The sequence below is a fragment of the Dryas octopetala genome, chromosome 3 (genome assembly GCF_963921425.1).
Source record: "Dryas octopetala chromosome 3, drDryOcto1.1, whole genome shotgun sequence".
Taxonomy (NCBI): domain Eukaryota; kingdom Viridiplantae; phylum Streptophyta; class Magnoliopsida; order Rosales; family Rosaceae; genus Dryas; species Dryas octopetala.
The window spans coordinates 16,995,394-17,019,147 of record NC_141368.1 but is presented as its reverse complement, the minus strand read 5'-3'; the positions used below and the strand labels follow the sequence as shown (position 1 = coordinate 17,019,147).

The following is a 23,754-nucleotide window of genomic DNA, read 5'->3' as shown; positions in this document are numbered from 1 at the left end:
AGTTGCGGGATCCCGCAAATAGGCTGGATGCGGGAGAAGAATGCTGGCCGTTGGATCTCATTAAAAGAGATCCAACAGTGGAGGCTTTAACTCATCTCTAACCCACTTGAACCAACTTAACCCATCCCCCAACAGAGAAAACCCACCCTTGCGCCCACGACCCAGCAACCGACCACCACCATCACCCAGCTCGCCGTCGACCCCCCCCTTCCCACCTAAGCTTACCGGCGAACACACCAGGCGCCGGCCACCCTCCCGAGCTCACACTCTCCCCTCATTCTCTCTCTCGCCCCGTGTCTCTCTCTCTGCTCTCCCCCTCTGTGCGCAGCACCGGCCATCAACGTCGGCCTCCCCTCGCAGTCGCCACTCTCCGGTGACCTTCCCTCAGGCCGGCGACCTCGCCCAGCACTCCTCCAGCCAGCCCAGCCGCGCGCACAGAAAACCCAGAAAACCCACTGTTTGGCTCGCCTTTGTCTCGTCGGATTCTGACCAATTTCCAGCGCCAATCACCTCCATTTTTGGTGAGATTTCTTCCTCTTCCTATGGGCTTTTATTTTCCTAACTGATATTGATTAGATTCGAGTATATAGGAATTTGAAAATTTTGGGTTTTGAAGCCATTCGGGTTGTTCTTAAATTTTCGGACTAGAGGGCTATTTTGTTGATTTGAATAATAAATTCTATTCCTAGGAACCCCAATTGTGGTTTAAGATTGAAGGATTTGAGTGGGTTTCTGGTTTTCTGGGTTTTCTTGGTTGAATTTAGAGTTGGGGCAGCCACCTTGGGTTTTCTGGGTTTTCTTGGTTGAATTTAGAGTTGGGGCTACTCTGTTGGCTTCTCCCTGTTATGTTATCATTAGATTCTCTGTTGCTGGTTAGAATTGAATGCTGGGGGGTTGCAGAATACTTGTAATCTTAAAAAGAAGAGTGAGGTTCAGCCCACAACCATTTATAATTTTAAGTGACACCATCAGTTTAGATAGCTTCTGTTCTTGCTTACCATTTTTTTTTTTTTTTGAATTTGTAACCTTATTTTGAAATATTTGTGGTAGCACTATTCATATTTCTCTGTACATGTATGTTCCTCTTTGTGGTTCTCTGACCTGTGCTTTTTTGTATCTCATGTTTTTCCTTTCAGCAGACCATTGCATTGGTTTAATACTGTGGTCTATCCTGTGTAGAATGGTGAGTTGAAGGAAATGCTTAAGGATATTGCAGATAGAGAAGAGAAGTCTGCATAAGTTTTAGAATTTGAAGAGTGTAGGTTAAATTTCATCCATGTAAGCTTTTGTTGCTAAAAGATGACTAGATATGTGGTTTTGTTTAAATTCTTCAGATTTAATAAACCCAATTCGATATTTATCAAGCAATAAATGTCGCTTATTATTCTCCTTTCATCTGTCATCTCTATGCAATATGTCTTGTGTCCACGTGAGCTTCAATTTAACACCTCCACTTAACACAGTAAGGCCCAAGAGGGAACTCTGAGGAAACGAGTTTGGGTGCCAATGGAATAACATTTTTAAAAGATCATTGCACCTTATTGTTTGTTTTTTGGTCATAGTTGCAGCTTATTGTTAAATGACTCAAAAACTCTCAACCTTGAATAATAAAATATTTCTAAAAAGATTTCAGGAAATAAAAGTTAAAACAAAAAGGAAGAGGTGGTGGTTATGGGCTCCTGTTAGTGGCAGCAATGGAAGCTTAAGTAAGAGGTGGTGGTTATGGGCTCCTGTTAGTGGCAGTAATTTCCAATTGGCATTTGATTTCCAATTGACATTCGAGTGCTTAAGTAATTGCCATATGAGATGTCGTAATTGTCATATGATATGTCAACTGTTTCATTACTGAATGTAAATTACTGCATTGATATAAAATTCTAACAGATTCCACAGAGGTTTCCAATTGGCATTTGATTTCCAATTGACATTCGAGTGCTTAAGTAATTGCCATATGAGATGTCGTAATTGCCATATGATATCTCAACTGTTTCATTACTGAATGTAAATTACTGCATTGATATAAAATTCTAACAGATTCCACAGAGGTTTTTTTTTGGTCTTTGCGGTTTTTCAACTTCATCCTAGTAAGTTAAAAATCAAAATCATATATTCAAAGACAAAGAAAGCAGAGAAAATAGCTAAAAGGGGGATCGATGGGCATATGCTTGAGAGAGAATACAAAGACTCTTTTAATTAAAGATCTACAATTATGTTGACGAAATCTCAAGAATTCAAGGTCTCTCTCTGCATCTACATCAAATTTAATTACTCGGGTTTCTTGAGTTTCTTATGATATCCAACCGTGGTAAAATAGCAGATGGTATAATTGTAGCATATGCCAACCATTTTGTATGCAAGGCCGATCCCATCAACTACTAAATATGACTTTCCAGATTACGGTATACAGTAAACGCAAATATAGCTGCAACCTCAATAGCTCAAAATTTCAAATACATGAGTGGTGCAAATGTAAAATGGTTAAACTAAAAAGATGAATAGCACAAAATCAAATGACCAAACTCCTAGGTTTCTCTGTTGTTCTTCCATCTTCCATACAATCTTCCATCTTGCTCTTCCAGGGTATCCATATAATTACCCAAGTTATCACAGAACTGTGCAAGTTACAAACCCAACCTAAGCAACAAGAGTGCTGGCAGTGGTTGACTCACTGTAAAACAAAACACAGTACTCACATTATTATACAGTAACAATAGAACAAATCTGCAAAGAATAAGCCTAAAACATATACAAACTAAGAATACTCAAATGATTAAGCTATTGTGTTAAATAGGTACAGATTTCAGTTCCAAAAAGAAGTTAGAATATTGCATTGCCCATCAAACGAAGATATGATTTGATTCATTTGAAACCCTATTTGTTCAACGCTATATGCCCTCCATATGAGGACAGTTGTCACATAAAAAATCCACTGAATTTTAAGTAGAATTGAACAGCTACACCTATGTGTCACTTCTAAACCTTGTGAGCCTATCCGAACTACATTACTGGCTGGGAGGTAAATTGGTCACATAAACAAAGCAACAAGTCATAAACATGCCTAAGAGTCGTGCTCAAAACCATAAAAATGTAGAAGTTGGAAAGGAAGTGAGAATGCTTACTATTTCCAGACAGGAGGAAGCTTTTTTGTTTGCTTGTAGTAACGAGAAAGTCTGTGTATCCTGCTCTCCACCAGAATCAGCCGAAACTTTGAATCCTTGTCCTTCCTGTTCCTCTCCAAATGCTTCCTAATTGACACTGCCTTCTTGATAAGATGGTACAGGTCCTCAGGAATTTCAGGAGCAAGACCTAACCAACCAAAGGAAATTATAATAAAATAACAAAATAATAAAAACTAGGCAGCAATTTAGTTAGTAGAAGGAAACTAAACCAGACAATATCAAATACTTCAATGAGAACAAAAACAAACTCTGAATCTTCTTAACAATTTCATTACAGAAGACGAAATATATAAAACGAAAACAGAAAGCTCATCTTATCGAGCTAGCTTAATCATACAACCACAATTGGGTTTCAATCACATAATCCCAATCAAACAAATAGTGTAAGCACTAAGCAGTCAATCAGTGCTTATTCTCTCATCCTCTCTTATTTCACCTATGTAATTGAGCTCATTGGAGTAATGGGTTTTCAATCCCACAAGTCCCACTACACACCCAAACCTTCTAATACAATTTCCCGAATGGCTTCAAAACCCAAAATTTTCAAATTCCTATATACTCGAATCTAATCAATATCAGTTAGGAAAATAAAAGCCCAAAGGAAGAGGAAGAAATCTCACCAAAAATGGAGGTGATTGGCGCTGGAAATTGGTCAGAATCCGACGAGACAAAGGCGAGCCAAACAGTGGGTTTTCTGGGTTTTCTGTGCGCGCGGCTGGGCTGGCTGGAGGAGTGCTGGGCGAGGTCGCCGGCCTGAGGGAAGGTCACCGGAGAGTGGCGACTGCGAGGGGAGGCCGACGTTGATGGCCGGTGCTGCGCACAGAGGGGGAGAGCAGAGAGAGAGACACGGGGCGAGAGAGAGAATGAGGGGAGAGTGTGAGCTCGGGAGGGTGGCCGGCGCCTGGTGTGTTCGCCGGTAAGCTTAGGTGGGAAGGGGGGGGTCGACGGCGAGCTGGGTGATGGTGGTGGTCGGTTGCTGGGTCGTGGGCGCAAGGGTGGGTTTTCTTCTTCAGGTGTGGGTTTTCTCTGTTGGGGGATGGGTTAAGTTGGTTCAAGTGGGTTAGAGATGAGTTAAAGCCTCCACTGTTGGATCTCTTTTAATGAGATCCAACGGCCAGCAATGTTCTCCCGCATCCAGCCTATTTGCGGGATCCCGCAACTGAAGGCTGCTGTATATATATATATATATACAGAAATGATCAATATAAGAAACCTACAACTGAGAATTGTTTGCAGGTTCATTATAATGTAGGTGTTTTAATTCGTATAGGTTCTTTAATTTGTGTAGGTTATTTATCACTAAAAAAGAATTTTATGTAGGTTCTTTTTTTTTTTACCAATAAAATTTTTTATGTAGGTTCATTAGTTGTTGTAAGTAATTTATTTGTTAATGATTTAGTTCATTAGAATTGTGTATATGTTCATTATATTTATATAGAATTTGTTTTAGGTACATTATTTATTTATGAGAATTATTAATTTGTAGGTTATTTGTTTGCTTATAATTATTAATATAAATAAAAAAAATCGTATATGAGCATTCATGATTGACATTCGGAAAAAATGTCAATCATTAGCATTTAAAGCACAAAAAATGGTAAAGAGTAAATATAGATGTTACCAAAAATAAAAAGTCAACTAAGCAAAAAACATCTTAAATAGGATTGAGGGCATATGAGGAATTACAAAGTTTAGAATTTAAGACATATTGATTAAAAAATCTAAAAATAGAAATAATTATGAGTTGGCAAGTGGTTAAAGGGGTTAACACACGAAAAAATAATGACATAAATTTTAGTGTATAAAAGATAAACTTGAAGCTAGGGAATTTTTTGTTAACACCACGTGTTATAATTTCTCCTTAGTCCTTCCCCTAAACTCCAAGTCAGGACACAAGTACACCGCCAAGTTAATTTGCTTCACAAAACTCAAGAGGAATATTTATAATTTCATATCCTCAAAAGTAGTCAAAACCATGGAATTAAATTTCAAAATTTTTTTCGAAATATTGCCGAATCGAAATTGTCAAAATTATGTTAAAAGTTTCAATTGTTTTAGTCTAAATTTCCATCGAAATTGAAATTCTTTCGAAATTTCTATATTTTTTAATTCTCGAAATCTAAAATTTAATTCCTTGGTCAAAACTCCAAATCAATTTCAGAATATTTTGAATGATGGAGTGAAGATGGTGGGTTGCATGGCAAGACTGATGAGCACATTTAATAACGAGCAATACTCCCCAAGGGTGCATCTGCGCATCCACCCTCCCCCTAAAAATCTTTGTTCGGTAGTGTAGATTTAGGATTGAAATCGTTCATGTTTTAGATCATATATTAAAAATCATCTTTGCAAAAAATTAATTTAATAGAAAATTGTTTAGTTATGTGACTGTTATTGAATAAATAGACGGTTTAATCAAAAAACACTCTTTAAATACAGACTGTCCATTTATTCGATAACAGATACATAATCAAACAATCTCTGATTGAGTTGATTTTTTACATAAATAATCTTTAATATGTGATATAAAATAAGAATGGTTCTGATCCTGAACCTACACTGTCAAACGAGAATTTTTAAGGGGATGGTGGATGCACGGGTGCACCCTTGGGGGGATCCAAGTATTGCTCTTTAATAACATTGGAAATTGTGTTAGTTGCTTGTTTGAGAAAGAATTTTAGTTTGAGGCACGTGAGAACACAACTTTTATTATTTGATAGTTCTACCTCCAGAGATCGTTATCTTAATCTTGATGTAAGCACACATTCCTAATACTAAGATCATATATATATAACAACTTGAATTTTTTTTATTGGATTAAAAGTTAGAACAACTTGAAGAGCACTATACTAGACACACACATTTAAATATCTACTCAAAGAATACAATATTAACCTATTCTTCTTTTTTTTTTTTTTTTTTTTTTAATCTATTTGATATCTTGGTTTTTACTTTACGAGTTTGTGCATCTAGTGAATCTATACAATCCTTCTTAATTATCCATAGTGAATGTAAAGAAGACTTTTCATACACGAAGAGAGGAGGATATATGAAAAATTATAGAGGAGATCGAGAGTCATACATGGCCTTGTTTATAAAATCAACATTCACTTCAAAAGCTTCATTTGTGTTCTAGTCCATAACATGTTTCAGGTCAACAAAGAAAAAAAAAAAAAAAAAACACTTATTAGCAACCCTTGATTGATCACAAAGTTGTAGTACTACCAACCATGCAAGTAAAATTACTTGTTTGTGTTCCACGGATAGCATATATCGAAAGCCTCGGTGTAAGCATTATACTTGCATGGACCTCCAGATTTGACCATCCATGCACAATTTATGCACTGATCCCTGTGGTAGATGTAAATGTCGAACCAATGAACTTGGCCAGACCATTCAAAGCTACAGTAGAATTGCGTAGTCATCGCAAAGTTAAGTTTGAACTGAAACTCAAAGCTACTTTGAGAGTGAACCACACGAACACCGAGATCATCATCTGCAGATTTACAATGAATATAAATATCCGAGTGTGGTTCCAAACCATTGATGATTTGAACGTGCGTATTAGGCCCAAAGCTTACAGCCGTAGTGCACATGGTAATAAGTGCAAAAATCAACAACAAAATTATCAATCGATTCATCTTTGTGTTTTGTATGTATGACACAATGTTGGTTTTGTGGGATATAGGCTTGTGAATTTATAGAGCAAGAGAACTTTTGCAATATATGAGAATACCATAAATGTCTCATGAATTACCATAAATGTCCCATGAATAATGCCATAAATGTTCCAATATGCATCCATGTATCCCAAGTTATTTTACTAATTAAGAAATATATTACTACATATATCTTCGATCTTTTTCGTACGTTATATATTCTATTTGGTATATATGCCATTAAATATTGTTTTTCTATTTGAGTAAATGCTATTTATTATTGTTGTAGAATACCATGAATATCACCAATATTCTTCTTCTTCTGAAAAACAGGAAGAATATCACCAATATAATAATACCATAAATGTTCCAATGCATGTATCCCAAGTTATTTGTACTCTGAAATATAATACGTACCATATATATCTTTTTTTTCGTACGTTATATATTCTTGTTTTTTTATTTGGGTAAACATTATATATTATTGTTGTATAATACCATGAATATCGCCACTATAATAATACTATAGATCGAAGTTCCTAAATGCATGCATGCATCCCAAGTTATTTTTACTAAGAAATATATTACCACATACATTTTTTTTTGCACGTTATAAATTATTGTTTTCTATTAGGGTAAACGTTATATATTATTGCTAGGGGTGTGTTTCGGACATATCGGATTGAAAATAGGATGTTTCAATTCCAATCCAAAAATTTCGGAATGGAATTTCTATTCCAATTTCCATTCTAAAAAATCGGAATTTCAACACCTCATTTTGATTTGGAATTTTCGGATTTCTCAGAATTTTTGGATTTTTTCGGAATATCATATTTTCGGAACTTTTGGATAAAAAATCAAAATTTTCACATTTTCTTATATTCGTAATATTTTTTAGACCATCTTTGGATATATTTTTTGTGAATAATAATGAAATTAATTGCCCCATCTTCGATCTCCCCTCCCCCTAAATTAAAAAAAAAAAAAAGTAATTACAACTACAAAAAAATGTTGGCTTTTTGTTAGCATTTTTGTTATTATGATACATATATATTTATAATATACATATGTTTATATCAATAGTATTAGTCATATATCTATTTTTAATATATATATGTATGTGTATGTTTGAAATAAATAACAATTTAATGAAACATATAGTAGAAAATTAAGTAAATGATAAAATATATATACTTAATATAAATATGAACTAAATTAGAAAATTTTTGAAAATATTGGATCATAATGCCTTAGGAAAATTTTGGAATTTTTTTTTATTGGAATTCGGATTACATCGGAATTTACATAAACATTCCAATTTCAATCCAATTTTTTTTCAGAATTTTTGGATTTTGGCATTTTTGAATTTGATTCGGACGTTCTAAAATTGGAAATTTTTAGATTAAAATTGGTTAGATTCGGATTTTCCTATCCAAATCACACCCCTAATTATTGCTATAGAATACTATAATAATACCATAAATCCCATCAAAAAAATAATACCATAAATTTTCTAATATGCATGCACGTGTCTCAAGTTATTTTTACTAAAAAATATATTACCGCATATATCTTTTTTTTCATAGGCTATCTATTATTGTTTTTATACTTGGGTAAACGTTATATATAATTGGTATAGAATACCATGAATATTGCCATTATATGATCAGTGCCACCTCATTTCCAAGTTATTTTTAGTAAAAAAAAAAGATATTTACTTTCTTTTGTAAGCATATTTTGTTCTTAGAAGGTACATTATATATATATATAATTTTGTAGAATACCCACTTTACCATAAATGTTGTCAAATATATGATGGTGTCAAAAAAAAAAATTATATTAGTTTAATAAAGAGTTAATTACACTTACACCTCTTGAGGTTTATCGTCTTTTCACATACACCCCTGGATTTTAAAAAATTACATATAACCCCCTATAAGAGAAAAAAATAAATAAACAAAAAAGAAAATATTTGTATTGAGATTGGACCTTACACCTTGAGTAATCTTATTAAGCCATTTATCCCCTTAGCATGTTTTTTTTTGCATAATTTATTATCACTTTTCGTCTTACTATAGGGGGTTATATGCAATAGTTTTGAAACCTCAGGGGGTATATGTGTAATTGTTGAAACTCCAGGGGGTGTATGTGAAAAGACGATAAACTTCAAGAGGTGTAAGTGTAATTAACTCTTTATTAAACTAATATAATTTTTTTTTTTTTGACACCATCATATATTTGACAACATTTATGGTAAAGTGGGTATTCTACAAAATTATATATATATAATGTACCTTCTAAGAACAAAATATGCTTACAAAAGAAAGTAAATATCTTTTTTTTTACTAAAAAAACTTGGAAATGAGGTGGCACTGATCATATAATGGCAATATTCATGGTATTCTATACCAATTATATATAACGTTTACCCAAGTATAAAAACAATAATAGATAGCCTATGAAAAAAAAGATATATGCGGTAATATATTTTTTAGTAAAAATAACTTGAGACACGTGCATGCATTGATGCATATTAGAAAATTTATGGTATTATTTTTTTGATGGGATTTATGGTATTATTATAGTATTCTATAGCAATAATTAGGGGTGTGATTTGGATAGGAAAATCCGAATCTGACCAATTTTAATCTAAAAATTTCCAATTTTAGAACGTTCGAATCAAATTCAAAAATGCCAAAATCCAAAAATTCTGAAAAAAATTGGATTGAAATTGGAATGTTTATGTAAATTCCGATGTAATCCGAATTCCGATAAAAAAAAATTCCAAAATTTTCCTAAGGCATTATGATCCAATATTTTCAAAAATTTTCTAATTTATTTCATATTTATATTAAGTATATATATTTTATCATTTACTTAATTTTCTACTATATGTTTCATTAATTTGTTATTTATTTCAAACATTTGAAACTTGGGGTGAAGTGAGATTCATTTGAAACTTGGGGTGGCAACAAAACAATTAAGCCTGATGAGTTTTAGGCATATGGTTTACCCTATTAAAGAATTAACAGTTATGTTACAATGTCATGCAAATATGTTCTGCATATGGTTTTTTGATCTTCTATATATAATCATATACTAAGTTGAAAAGCGTAAGCAATTGATCGATATTTTATTAATTGCAAGTTACTTGATCTACATATTATCAAGAATCTTTAGAAATTGATAAAAGAAATGTATAAAAGCAAAGTAACAGGTAGCTAAATATTGCTGATATGGTAACATATATATTCCCACTTTTCATTCCGCGGATCTAGTAAATTGGGTTCAACAAGTTCGGCATTGTTTGCTCCTCTGCATTAGGAATCGTTGCTTCACTACTTGTTGGCAAATTTGGGACTAAAGAAATAGGTGGATAATACTTTGAGAACGCACATTCTACCATGAGCTGTATCAATAAACAAATCCAATGTTGTGGGGGACTACTAAAAAGCTTCCTGAATTTGCACTCAACCTACCAAAGAGCCAAAATTGTATAAGCAGAAGAAAATGTACACACAAATGATGAAGGTGCAACGGAGAATTATGCACTTATGGAAAAGAGAGAACCCAATAAAAAAGGTGGGAAAATAAGTTAGAATTATGATAGGTTAAGGATTCAATCTCTTCTAATGGAACAAAAAACGAGAGAACCCAATAATTGTTCAAGTTCATTGTTAACTATACCTCTAATCTATAAGCTGAGAATTAGAGCAACCACAATGATAAGTATGCATGGCCTTCCAACAACACCAGCTGAGGTTGACCTGCAGACATCATTAACTGTGTTAATATGTATCCTACAAGTTACCATGTAATTTCATTTATCAAATCTGGCATGCATGAATGCTAAGAAACGTGGGTAGTAATGACAGAAAGAAACCTAAAGCCACCACGAGCCCCCCATACAAATATAATTTCTTGTTCTTTTTCCACAAATGCATGGGGTGATTAAAGACTGATCACAGACCAAATAGAATATTGCAAAAGATTAAGTTTTCAGAAAAATAATATTGAAATTTATGGCCTACATTTACAAAATTACATGTACCAACAATGCTCAAACCCCATTCTCTTGCATAAATGCATTAAACAATAGTTAAACATAAGAAATAAAAAATAAAAGGTGATATGATTACATAGATCAACTCTCAGATTCATGATATAAATGAAAAATTACCTTGTTACAAGCTGCTTAAGCGACTCAGTTTCGAGCCCAAACCCAAAAGGGAAGAGCGGGTCATACTGTTGATCCCCAACATTCATAGGGAGTTGATCTACAGTTCTGAACCATGTCCTTGGAAGCTTTCCACTGAATCCATGATCCCCAAAAAGGACATCAGTAATACCTTGGCCTTCAGTCCCTGGCAACCAAGCTGCCACCAGGGCATCAATTGAGAAAATGTGTGGTTCAATCACAACAGGTCTGCCAGAAATTATGATTACAATGCATTTGACAGTTCCACACACATTGCTGATGACACTTGGGCCAGGATCCGCCATTGATAGGTTCATGCTGTCTCCGAAAGTCTCAGCATAAGGGTGCTCACCAACAACAATAATGGCATATGAAAAGTTGTTGGACTTAACAAAATCACCATCAGGATTCTCACGGAAGATAATTTCTGTGCTTGAATCAACTGTTGATGTTATGGCACCAAGGATGGTAGTTCCTGCTCATGAAAAGGAAGTTCATCACTATTATTGCTAAAGTAGTTTCCTGGAATTAAATATTCTTGAAAAAGAATGTGCTTGAAGGGTATTTGGACATTTCCTGAATGACTTAAGGTCAAATTCCACTGCACAAAATAACACTCAAAGAGAAGTTTAGGAAATCGAAAAAGACCATTGTACTTTTAATTTGCATCCATATCACATGCTTATGCTTGGCTGCTAAGACAACTTACAGAATAGTCAAGGACACTTCCAGTGAAGGTTGAACAAAGCCCAATCATTTATATAACAACGGACTTGCAAACCACCCAAACTATAACAAATATTTTTTTCATTGAAAGCTACAACCAACATTAAGTATGTTTGATGTAACAATCAGAAAATCTTATAGAGATACACATGGCTATATATTCCGGATCATTCTTATACTTATGAAGAATAATTCTAAGTTTTATACCTAACAAGCAATTTCCAATCTTCTTAGAAAAGTACTTATCGCTGCATTTTCAGAATAGTCAATTCTGTCATTCATTGTGGAACATGAAAGTGTCATACATAGACAGAATGTTATATATATATATCAATATATCCATGAAAAGGAGATCATACCCCTTGTATTGTTGTTGCCACTGAACCCTTGCCATGTGATTGTCCATCCACCACATTGGTAACCCAGATTATCAGCATGACTGCCAGCGACTAGGATTTTGGACACCTTCTTGAGAAGAGGTAGGACTGGATTTGTTCCATTTTTCCCATTCTTCAAAAGCACAAGCGATTTCCTGACAGCCTCCCTTGCCAAGTCTCTATGCACCTAGTAAAGTAGCAATAACCATTGATTCATGGTAGTTAATTACTAAATACGAAATTTACTAGAGCTTTTAGAATACTGACAAGGAAAGACCATGAAACTTGGGAAGGTACTTTTTGGCCACTGAACATTACACTAACTATCATAGGGCCACTATGTAGTATTGGAATTAATAAGATGGCCCATTCTTTTTTACCAAACTACAGAGCAAGCCAATATACATTAGTTAAATGACCAATAACAAAAGTTGAAAATCGTAATATTTGATGATCTTGATAAACTGACCTGGCTTCCAAGTTCATTGACTAGGCTGAGATCAGCCAAAGGGTTCTCAAAAAGACCCATGGTGAACTTGACAAGCAGAATCCTTCCCACAGCATCATCAATACGATCCATTGGGATAACATTGTTCTTGACCAGAAAGATGAGATCATTAATGAACTCCTTATAGTTGAAAGGGACCATGACCTTCGAAACACAGAGAACCATGACTTCAGAGCTTTATAAACATGTACTTTAATTTTTCATATTGCATTGCTACAGTGTAGCAGAGGTACTGATATCTTATTTCATTTCTGCATGAGATTTGTTTATAAAATAAGCTACTAACCATGTCAATTCCAGCTAGAATTGCAGCTTGGACAGCGTATGTGTAGTTTGAATGTGGTGGCGAGGTAATCCTGTCAACACCTTCCCAGTCTGATATAACAAAACCCTGAATGTTCAACCAAAACACCAACTGCTGTTAGCATAAAATTGTGCATAACACGGTCCAGGTATGATACCATCGCCAAAATAAAACATACCTATTGTGAGACCAAAACACAATCAACCACAATACAAGATTTGTTTCTCTTTAAAAAAAAAAAAAACAAGAACCAGAACACAAGATGTATAATATTGATCATAAGTAATTAATATTCATATTGGATCTACAATTTTAATTAATCATTACAGATGGAAGCTATAAGACCCCAAAAAGTGACAACTTATGCAGAAGAAGAGCATTCTTTTAGTTGATCCTATCTTGATGAAGACCCTGCCGATAATATGTATCAAGAGAGATGATTAAGAACTGCATCTGAAGTTGCTTGGACATAGTAAGATGGCTACAGAGACAATTATCTGTAATGGTAAAATTGTTGGGATTTCAATATACCAATTCAAAAAAGGAAATGAAATGAAGATGATGTTTAAGGGGAAAGATGAGAAAAGATGTTAATGAAATGGAAACATCTGTCAGACATTAAAATTGGCAACATTGGATTGCAAGTGATGCATCGAGCAGACTACTTGGCGATATGCAAGAAAAACTGATGACTGGGTCAATGTGGAAGTTATATGAATTTAATTGGACATTCTGAAGGGGCATTAAAACACAATGTGGCACTAAATACACAATGTTGAGAAAGGTGATGATGACATATAAGACTGACTAGTATTTTCCAAAGGCCACACCAAAATCAGATACATTCAGGAACAAAAACATTTGTAGTGCAGTCAACTACTCACGATTAAGAGTTTATTTTTTTAAGCTGTACATTTAAACTATGAGATGTCAGAGAAGAAGGGAATACCCTACAAATAAAATTACAGATAATTGCATTATTGGATTTTTTTGGTGCCAGAAACCATTCACTGAAATTGTGGTACGAAGGTGTTAACATTGCATGTAAGTTATGTGCTTACATTAAATCTAGGTGCATACATAAGAACACAATTCAACTTTAGGCCCTTCTGTGCATGTGATCTTATTTCTATTGTAGGTAACTGCCAGAAAACTGCAATAAGCTTGGACATTACAAACAAATCATAACCTTAAAATTTAGGTTGTTCTTGAGGAAGCCAGTAACTAGGTCACGGTTTGCATGCATCTTTTCCCCGTTCCAACTGGAATAGGAAATCATCACCGTTGAGACACCCTTGATGATCGAATCAGAATAGGCTGGCATGTGGATGCTAAGCAATTCATGTCGGTCAGTCACAGTGTTGTTCTCATTAATGCCCTTGTTTGTCCCACCATCACCCACAAAGTGCTTTGCACAAGCTGCAACCTTTTGACTAAAAGATAAAAAATAAATAAATATATGAGGAATGACCAAAAAATTAATTATAAATATATAACAGTAATAACATTTAGATATGAGTTTGTGCACATGCATTTATCAAACCAAGTGAATTGGGCTAAGTACAAGTGGATATGGAATATGAAATTTCAGCAGTTCAAACAGAGTTTCACCAACAAATAGTTGAAGTCCAAGAATAAAAACAAGGAGAAAATTGACAAAAACTTGAGGGTATGGGTTCGCTTCTTATACATCGTGAGAGGCAAACCATGAGATAGACAAGAGAAGGGAGCTTTTATCATTGTGTTGGTTTAAGCTTATCATAATTTTACAGATTATATAGCTTATTTAAGCAGGAATCACTGAATTCATAAGATTTTAAATCAATAACTATGAATACATGACACATATGTTTACCAGATAATCTTTCTGTAAATTGAAAAATCGAGCAAATTAGCATCAGGCCATAGTAGATACATCAACAGTATGCCTTTTAAAATCAAATGAAAGAAAATGAAAGACAGAACGAAAAAAGAAAACAAAATAAAGTATTCTGTTTTTCATATAATTCATACTTTCCACCAACGTATGGAACTCCCTTCCGAGAATTAGCAGGAATATCTCCCTGTAAACCTGGAATAATCTCCGTCATTTCTTCCACAATTTTGTGATCCTCACTGTAGCTTTCATAACACCGACCCCATCTTGGATCTCTACAGACCTATTAGGGAGTTCCAGGTAAAGCAATGAAGTCCTCCAATAGAACAAATATGAAAGCACTCATATGATATCTTTATCCATATAAAAGAACAGATTAAAAACTTATAATTTTTTTTACAGTGTATTATTTACCGCAATGCATGGAGCAAATACATAAGGAATTCCCGTAGCTCGGACTTCAAGAGCAGTTGCAGCACCAATTCTTCGTGCCAGTTCAGGATCCCTGTATACTGAAATTTTTAAATCGAAAGCAGACAAATTTATTGAACCATAAAATGCCGATCATCCAGAAGGATTTTGACATTCAGGGTATGTTATTTTAATGCTTTCTGAAGCACAATGGAGATTTATTTAAAAGGATGTGACCCTAATGGGACTTTGTTGAAGGCACTGCAGTTTAAAGACAGTGAACTGATAGATCTCATCCATTGTGTAAACAACAGTTCAATGCAGTATCATCATATTTTGAATTCAAGGCTAAAAGAATCTAAAATTTCTACTTGCCTGGTAGCTCCAAGCCCAACATTATGCGGAAATATTGTAGCATTATAGACATTATTGTGTCCATGCACAGCATCAATGCCATAGATCATTGGAATGCCCAAACGACTAGATAGAGCCCCCTTCTGAATTTCATTAATCATGTTAACCCAGTCCTCAGCACTAGCCTCTGGAAGAGGTGCACTGCCACCACCACTCAATACACTCCCTGCACAAATCAAAACACATCCTCACTTCCTTTTTCTCTTTTTGCAATTTGCACATGTAAGTTGACTAAATGGTTGGTTCTGGGTGCCGCAACAATATTAAGTCATTATTAGTGCTCTGATCTATGTATTTTGCTTAAGAACTCTTAAATTAGTGGTCATCATAAAAATAAATAAAAAGAAAAGGGAGAAAGAGAGAGAGAGAGAGAGAGAGAGAGAGAGAGAGAGAGAGCACAGGGTAGCAAAGAATGGAGAAGAAAAAATAGTCAGGGACAACAAACTAAAGTAGAAAGTTAACTGCATATCACAGACCAAACCTCATAGCAGGACAGTCTCTTACTCCCTCCAGGGCAGAAAAGAATGGGGAAAAAAGAATGAGGGACAACAAATTAAGGCTGCATAAAGAAGACCCAACCTCATAACAGGATAGGCTCTTACTCCCCCTAGAATGATATTTTCCTCTTTCTTTTTCCTTTGTTTTGTAGAAAGCTAGAAATCCAACAAAACAAAAGAAAATGTGTGCCTCAAATATCCTATGTACAAACATCTATCCATGTGGATATTGCAGGGTTTTTCTACCAACTCAGTACTTCAACATCAGGCCTTCCCTTTTTAATAGAGTGATGACATCAAACGATTGCTCAAGTGTTATTGGTTTAAATCATATGCATAATTACATATGCAAAGACTATCACATATAAAATGCAACTATTTCATAAATTACAGACACCACAAATCGAACAATTTATTCAGATATTTTCTGTGCATCAAAAACAGTTGAAGGCTGTATTTAAACACATATGCATACATATATACATTACCAATGAAGTAAGTTCTCATGGTCTCAGCATCGGCAACACTTCTGTCAATCTGCACCATCTGGCCAATTTTCTCTTCAAGAGTCATTCTGCTAAGAAGGTCCCCAACTCGAACCCCCACTGCTTGCTTTGGATCTTTGTACTTCATGTCCTCTGCCTTCACCATAACCACCCACCACCAAACCCACAACACACCCACAAGTGATAATGAAAACCTAGCCATTCTAACTCCCCTCCAAGCTCTTCTTTGACTCTGATAACCCGAGAGAGAGAGAGAGAGAGAGAGAGAGAGAGAGAGAGAGAGAGAAATTACAAAATGAGTATCATTTATTCTAATCATTCTCAGTTTGGTTGCTGAGAAATGGAAGAAAAAGAAAAGTATAGAATTTGTTGAAGATGATTGTCCTTTGTAAGGACTTTATTGTCTTGTGTCTTCAATCAATTAAAACTCTATCACAATGTAAAGGTTCAACTTAGCTCACATTGAAGAAAGAAGCAATATAGGAACATAAAAAACAGGACAAAAATCTAAAAAAATTTCGGTCAAATCATTGTCTTGCAAAATGGGTATCATTTATTCTAATAATTCTCAGTTTGGTCCCTGAGAAAATGCAAGATAAAGAAATGTATAGACATTTTTAAGCTTATTGTCCTTGAATGTAGTTTATTGTCTTTTCTCTTCAATCATTTAGAACTCTATCACAATGTAAAGGTTCAAGTTAGCTCACATTCAGGAAAGAAGCAACATACCAACATTATAAAAAACAAAAACAAAAAGGAAAAAATCTGCAAAAATTTGAAAAATTTCGGTTAAATCATTGTTCTTTTTCCCGGCTTTCCAAGAAAGCTATAACAACCAATCCAGCATCAACAATATTCTGAAAGCAAGAACAGCATTGTGAGAGAGAGAGAGAGAGAACTTACAGTGAAAAGGAAGAAGGATGCTTTTAGCTGTATCTGTAAATCTGTAGGTGACCCACAAGATAAAAGAGGGAAAAATGAAAAGGGTAGGCGGAGCTGAAATGAAAATGTGCTTTCTTAAGAAATGGGTTTATAGGTAGGTGTATAGTGGGAGAAGAAGAGCGTGCGTGTATTGCATACAGTCAGGCGGTTTCTATTTTTTTCTCCCTCTGGTTTATGGATTTTCTTTTTTAAGAGTTAAGAACGTGGTTTGAAGCTTTGGGGTAGTGCAGTGGTGACTTGTGACAGTAACGTGGGAATAAAGTGGTGGTACAGGTGCCTCGTTCAAAGCTACTATTGGCTGTGACTTGTGAGATGTCACCTCGACTTTCGGTCACTACTGACTCAGTCTGAATTGGACTCTTTTTCGTTTAATTATCATACTTATGATTATATATTAATCACCATTCGGCATTAACCAACTAATTATTACTTTGTTTAAAAAAAATAAACTAATTATTAATTTGGTAGTTCTCTTCACACAAATTGGTTGTTCAGTTTACCCCTCAAATATAAATCAAATTTTGATTTAGTATTTTTTATTTAAAAAGCTACAATATCACGCACACAGGTTAGGATCCAATGAAGCGTTGCACCAATGCAACTGCTTTTTTTACAAGTCACGTGCTAGTCACGTGACTTCGTAATATTAAACTTAAAATCGTGATAAACCATCTGCACTCAAATCTGGTCTTCTAGAAAATTATTATTATGAAACAAAGTTGTTATGTGAAATAAGAAAGTACATATTCACCCAACTTGCTTTACCAGTTTATTGTTGCGGATGATGACAACCCTTTTTACTTCATTCACATAATTCACCCAAATCCCACCTTCACTTTATACATCTTATTGTTGTGGGTAGCGTACATTCTCAATTCTCCATATATGACTAACCCTACAAGTCTATGAGAAACTAAATATGAATTTACAGGATTTAAAAAATCCAAAAACTTCAGGGATCTACCCAGGGACGGATCCACTTTATAGCTTGGGGGGTCAAGCGACCCCCCAAATGGCAGAGCAAGAAGGCGACGAGTCCTGATTGAGCAAGAAGGCGACCCCCCAGCGAGAAGAACGGTGACCCCCCTACCTGCTCGATGACCCCCCCACCTGCTCGATGAAAGTCTTGGGCGAGATGCTGCAGCTACAAGCTTGCAAGTCTGCAACTGCTGAGCCTTTTTTTTTTTTTTGTTGCCTAACCAAAACTACGTCGTTTAGGCTAGTTAATTAAATTTTTTCTAAGCTTGCTACTCAAAACGGCATCGTTTGGACCTAGGAATTAAAAACAAAACACACACCTGCTAAGTAAATCCCCAGCCCGTGTGCCCCTCACATACCCAACCCCAAGTCCCCAACTCTTCTTCTTGAACCAAATTTCCCAAACCCACACAGACCTAACCCACCCCCCACCACCTGCCGCCGATCCCTGGTGCCCGCCTCCCCCACCACCGCAACCGGTCACCTGCTCGGTCCCTAAAAAATTTTGCCGCCGCTTTGCGGCGCCAAACTCCACCTAACCATGACCCCCCAGGATTTGGATCCTGGATCCGTCCCTAGATCTACCATACCTTAGTTTGATTTTGATTACCCCAACGACTGTTGTCCGTCGTCTTTGTTACAACAGGTTCTTCGTCCCAAGTTTTGTATTGATCCAAATTTGAGGTGGCACTCACGGCCGGCTCTGAGGACAGGCGAGCTGGGCGACCGCCTAGGGCCCACCCACTCAAAGGGCCTCCTACTTCTAAGGTGGGCTTCTTAATAATAATTTGAAAAAAAAAAAAAACATTTTTTACTATTCCTACTTTTAGACCAGACCTCCTTCATCTATTCGACTATTCATCTCAGTTATGTGCCTCTGTTTGTGACTGTGTATCAATGTATGGTTAATAGAGTTTGTTTAGTCTGGGCATTATTGGATGACATTGTTAGTTTTCAGTTTCTCATGTTTTGTGTTTGTTTTTTATATTTTTTTTTTTTAATATCATGGTGAACTACTTTAATGTGGCTGATTGCTCTACGATGACTTACGTGTGTGAGAATCCTAATACATATTATTAATAAGTTTGTTATGCAGACAGTAGTATAAGAATCCTAATGCATGAATAAATAGTTAAATTTGGAATATAAAAAGGGACTTAGTTCTTTATACTTTGCCTCCTTTATTTAATATCGAGGAGTAAGGAAGGTTCCTAATTTGGTAACAAAGGTTTGTTAGCAGGGAATTTGGAATATAGATTGCCAAGAAGTTTGCTACTTGCAGCCTAAAATTTGCTACATGTATTAGTTATTTTTAAAACTTCCAGCTTTTGTGTACTTAAAGATTCTCAATTAATTCAAATCAATTTTATTTTTTTTATTTCTCTTACTAAATTAATGGTTATCAAGTTAGAAATTGCTTATTGATTTTTTGGTCAATTAATTTTAGTTATTGAATAGGCAAAAGGCCTCAAATTTTTTTCTCGCCTAGGGCCACCTAAATCTTCGGACCGGCCCTGGTGGCACTCAACTTCTTTGTTCTTTGGGTCACATTAAACAAAGTTGCTTAACAACTTAAATCTTTCCCCCAAATGCATAAATCAATCCATATATGAGTCTACACTATACTGCTTTATTCTTCGGGTCACATTTTCCGTTCAGATTAACAACTTAATTCTTCCTCTCAAACGCGTAAAATAGAACATGCGCTACTTACGAGCATCTCCCCCAAAGTTGTGTTTTATTTTAATTATAACATATATCTTAATATTTTAATCCTTTTGAAAGTTAGCAATTGGTTAGACTCATGTAGAGTTCAAGTAATAACCACAGCCATTAGATTGCTACTTTAATCTAAAGGCTCACATAGCTACACATGTCTTGCTTTATAGATGCTACGAGGACATGTGAAATTATGTGAGCCTTTCTATATAATTATTCAATGAGTTGAATGCACAAATGATTAAGCATGAAAGTATTCAATGAGGTTTCTTCCTACCATGTGATTTCTAAGGCACACAAAATTATGCATAGATCAAGATGATAAGTAAATGAGCTACTTTATGAGAACTGAGAATGTGTCTAGCAGCTTAACCCAAGAACTGCTTTATGAGAACAAAATAAGTGAAAACGTGTTTAGTATATTGAACAAAAAATAGTAAAAACAATAAATATGTATTTGGCAAAAATATTTTTGAAATATGTTTTTAAAGAAATTTTTATTTTTCTTTAATAAAAAAACATAACAATATATTGTTTAGAGTGCTTATATTCTCACCCTCATGTCCTATTTTCACACCCAACTTTTAATAAAAATAATAATGACAAGTTTATATTTTGTAAAATGACCTCTAAGGACATAAGTAAAAATAATAATTATAATCCTACTCTACCCACCTACCTCCCTACAACAACCTAAACTCTTTGAACCCTTAAATCATCTTTAATGCTTCTATTATATTGAACAAAGACGGATATGAAAAACTAAGTGATGTTATTTTGAGTATTTAAATCCCCTCCAGGAACCACAATCATGCTTTGCATATACCTCAAAACCAACGAAGATATATGACATATCCTTATGTAGTGCAACTATATTGATATAGAATAATATTAAAGAACATGACACTCTGAATCTAACCTCGCTGGTCTTAATACTCTCATCTCCTTCCTCTGGGCTTTTGAGGTTTTGTCATATCAAGAGAGGCTTGTATTTGTAGCAATGGCCATGACTAAGTTTTTTGCTGCCTTAATCCTGGCACTTCTTGATTGCCATCTTTATGCTTCAAACCATGGTATGACTCTATTTTCTCTCTTCACCCGCACACAAAAAAAAAAGAATATTAAAACAAACAAATCTTGCCTCATAACCTCATACAAATAAATGACACCTACATTACAAAATTATGGTTCGGCTCTTACAATGGAAGCATGGGCATCATTCAATCATTGTCTCACTTTGACAATACAATTTAATTTTTAAATCAAAAGAAACATAAAAATATGATGAATTCTTGACTTAAAACTAAATAAAAAAGAAAAAATAGGATATAGAATAGTAATATATTTTAATAAATGTATAGGCATCAACCAAATAGTATCATCGATTTTAAATTTTAGTGACATATAGTAGAATTAGGGTTTATGGAAAAAAAAAAAAAAAAAAACGAGTGGTGAGATGATAGTTTAATTAGGGGGTGGAAAAAGTGTTTCATAGGTAAGTTTTTGAGTTAGTAAATTCAAGAGTATTATAGGAATAATGGGAGGTGGAAAAAGTATTATTATATTTTTTTCAAATTTAATAAGAGGTGTAAAAATAAGGTGTGTGGAAAAATAAGACATGAGGATGAAAATATAAACACTCATTTTTTATTACTATTACTTTACCTTTTGTTTACAAATATGTTAGTAAAAAAAATAAAATATATATATACAAGTTACTTGTCAAAAAAATACCTTAGATTTAATAGAGTACGAACTGTACGATCATCTTATATATGTTGCAACAAAATAGTTCATAATCATAAATACCATAGATTAAATAGAGTATCATCATCTCATACATGTTTGAACAAAATAGTTCATAATCATGCACCTAATTTGACAAAACAATCATATCCAAATTTATGCCAACATTGTCATGAAGTTGGACCACAATCACGCCACAAGCCCGATGCAATCTTATCTCTCAAAGTGGTTATTTGTGCAAGGTTTCCCTGAGACATATCTATGTTTGGTATTGTCACATCCCCTTCATCAATTATCATGTCTTATACTTGAAATTCTTCAAACATTCTATCTTGATGAGCTTCTTTTCGAATAAAATTATGTAACACACAACATGCAATAGGGATCCGTCGTTGCCTACATGGAGGGTAATTAGGCATCAATTTCAGAATAGAAAAACGTGCTTTTAGCACACCAAAACACCTTTCGATTACATTACACAATGATGAATGCCTATAATTGAATAACTCCATAGGACCTTTTGGTGCTTTACCTATAATCACGCAAATGATATCGTTCACCTCGATAGGGTGACAAGAATCCTGGCATGTTTGTGTACCCTACATTGACAACATAATAATACCCCGTAATTTTTGTTATTAATATATTGAATGTCACAATAATATAGGTAATACTTTAAATTTAAGAGTGACGTGCTTATTTATATCTTCCTCCGGAAAGGGAAACTCATTCTATGGCCTTGTCACTGTATCTATGAACACCTTAGAATCATTTGCAGTCCCTTCCCATCCCATGTAAACAAATGTGAACATCTTATCAAACGAACATGCACACATGACATTTTGAGAGACAAGAACCTTCATACCATGATATGATATTTTTTTTTGTGCGGGTGCCCATGCAGCGACATGTGTCCAATCAATTGCACCAATACACTTCTATAAAAATAATAGTTAGACTTAATGATATATACAATAATCTAAGAAATTTACATAAACAAATATAATTTGTCATTACCTCAAAATATGGATAATATTTAAGATTGTTTAGAATCTCCGGATGAGTTGTTTCTCGAGTATGTGGTCGTATAATGTGCGGCGATAATGCACATAAAGCTATTAATACACGCTTAAATTGTATGTGAATAGTTTCTTTAGATCTTTGAAAACTTCGACATAAACTCGCATACGCACATTATGTGACACTATAAATAAGAAAATTGTCAATGCCTCATGAATACCCACATGTCTATCATTGTGTAACAAATCTAAGCGCTCAAGAGTTTGACACAACCTTAGAAACACATGTTTTTCCATCCTGAATGAATTATACATTCTATCGGGATGTCCATTCAACAACTCTTGCATATATTCAGGTCATGATAATGCAGATATATTACATGGAGTTTGATCTACATATGATTGCCAATATTCATAAATATGCATGCAAATTATCATATGTTGCGTCATTTCTTCAAGATCTGAATTAGGGGTGGGCACAGTCCAATATAGTCCAGTTCTCCCCCTAAACTGTGCACAGGATTGATGGAGGTTATCTAGTCCAGTCTGGTGCTAGAGAACTGGACATTTTGTACCTGAACTGGAACAATTCCAGTTTGGTCCGATGCATTGTTTGAGGCTGGGCTTCAATATTTGAGTCTTAGCCTAATTAAATTTTTGGGCCCAAAAATAGTGTTAAAACATGTTTTTTTAAG

The 23,754-nt window shown here is 34.7% G+C and overlaps 1 protein-coding gene and 2 long non-coding RNA genes across 3 annotated transcripts; 1 reads left to right on the top strand and 2 right to left on the bottom strand.

The window, feature by feature from the left end:
• Positions 1–114: 114 nt before the first annotated feature.
• On the top strand, positions 115–1,395 carry LOC147291431 (uncharacterized). The gene is made up of 2 exons (XR_015121459.1): positions 115–521; positions 1,137–1,395. It is a non-coding gene; the product is annotated as an uncharacterized LOC147291431 (long non-coding RNA).
• A 973-nt stretch (positions 1,396–2,368) lies between these two features.
• On the bottom strand, positions 2,369–4,244 carry LOC147291430 (uncharacterized). The gene is made up of 3 exons (XR_015121443.1): positions 3,800–4,244; positions 3,120–3,306; positions 2,369–2,668 (listed from the first exon to the last, which is right to left on the bottom strand). It is a non-coding gene; the product is annotated as an uncharacterized LOC147291430 (long non-coding RNA).
• A 5,739-nt stretch (positions 4,245–9,983) lies between these two features.
• LOC147291429 (uncharacterized) lies at positions 9,984–17,737 on the bottom strand. Its single transcript, XM_086234915.1, has 12 exons — positions 17,559–17,737; positions 16,638–16,887; positions 15,614–15,818; positions 15,242–15,332; positions 14,965–15,110; positions 14,141–14,384; positions 12,934–13,038; positions 12,609–12,791; positions 12,122–12,326; positions 11,019–11,511; positions 10,526–10,605; positions 9,984–10,313 (listed from the first exon to the last, which is right to left on the bottom strand). Exons 2-11 carry the CDS (start codon positions 16,855–16,857, stop codon positions 10,533–10,535), a joined length of 1,965 nt encoding a protein of 654 aa, XP_086091041.1. The 5' UTR covers positions 16,858–16,887; positions 17,559–17,737; the 3' UTR covers positions 9,984–10,313; positions 10,526–10,532.
• Between the last annotated feature and the right edge of the window lie 6,017 nt (positions 17,738–23,754).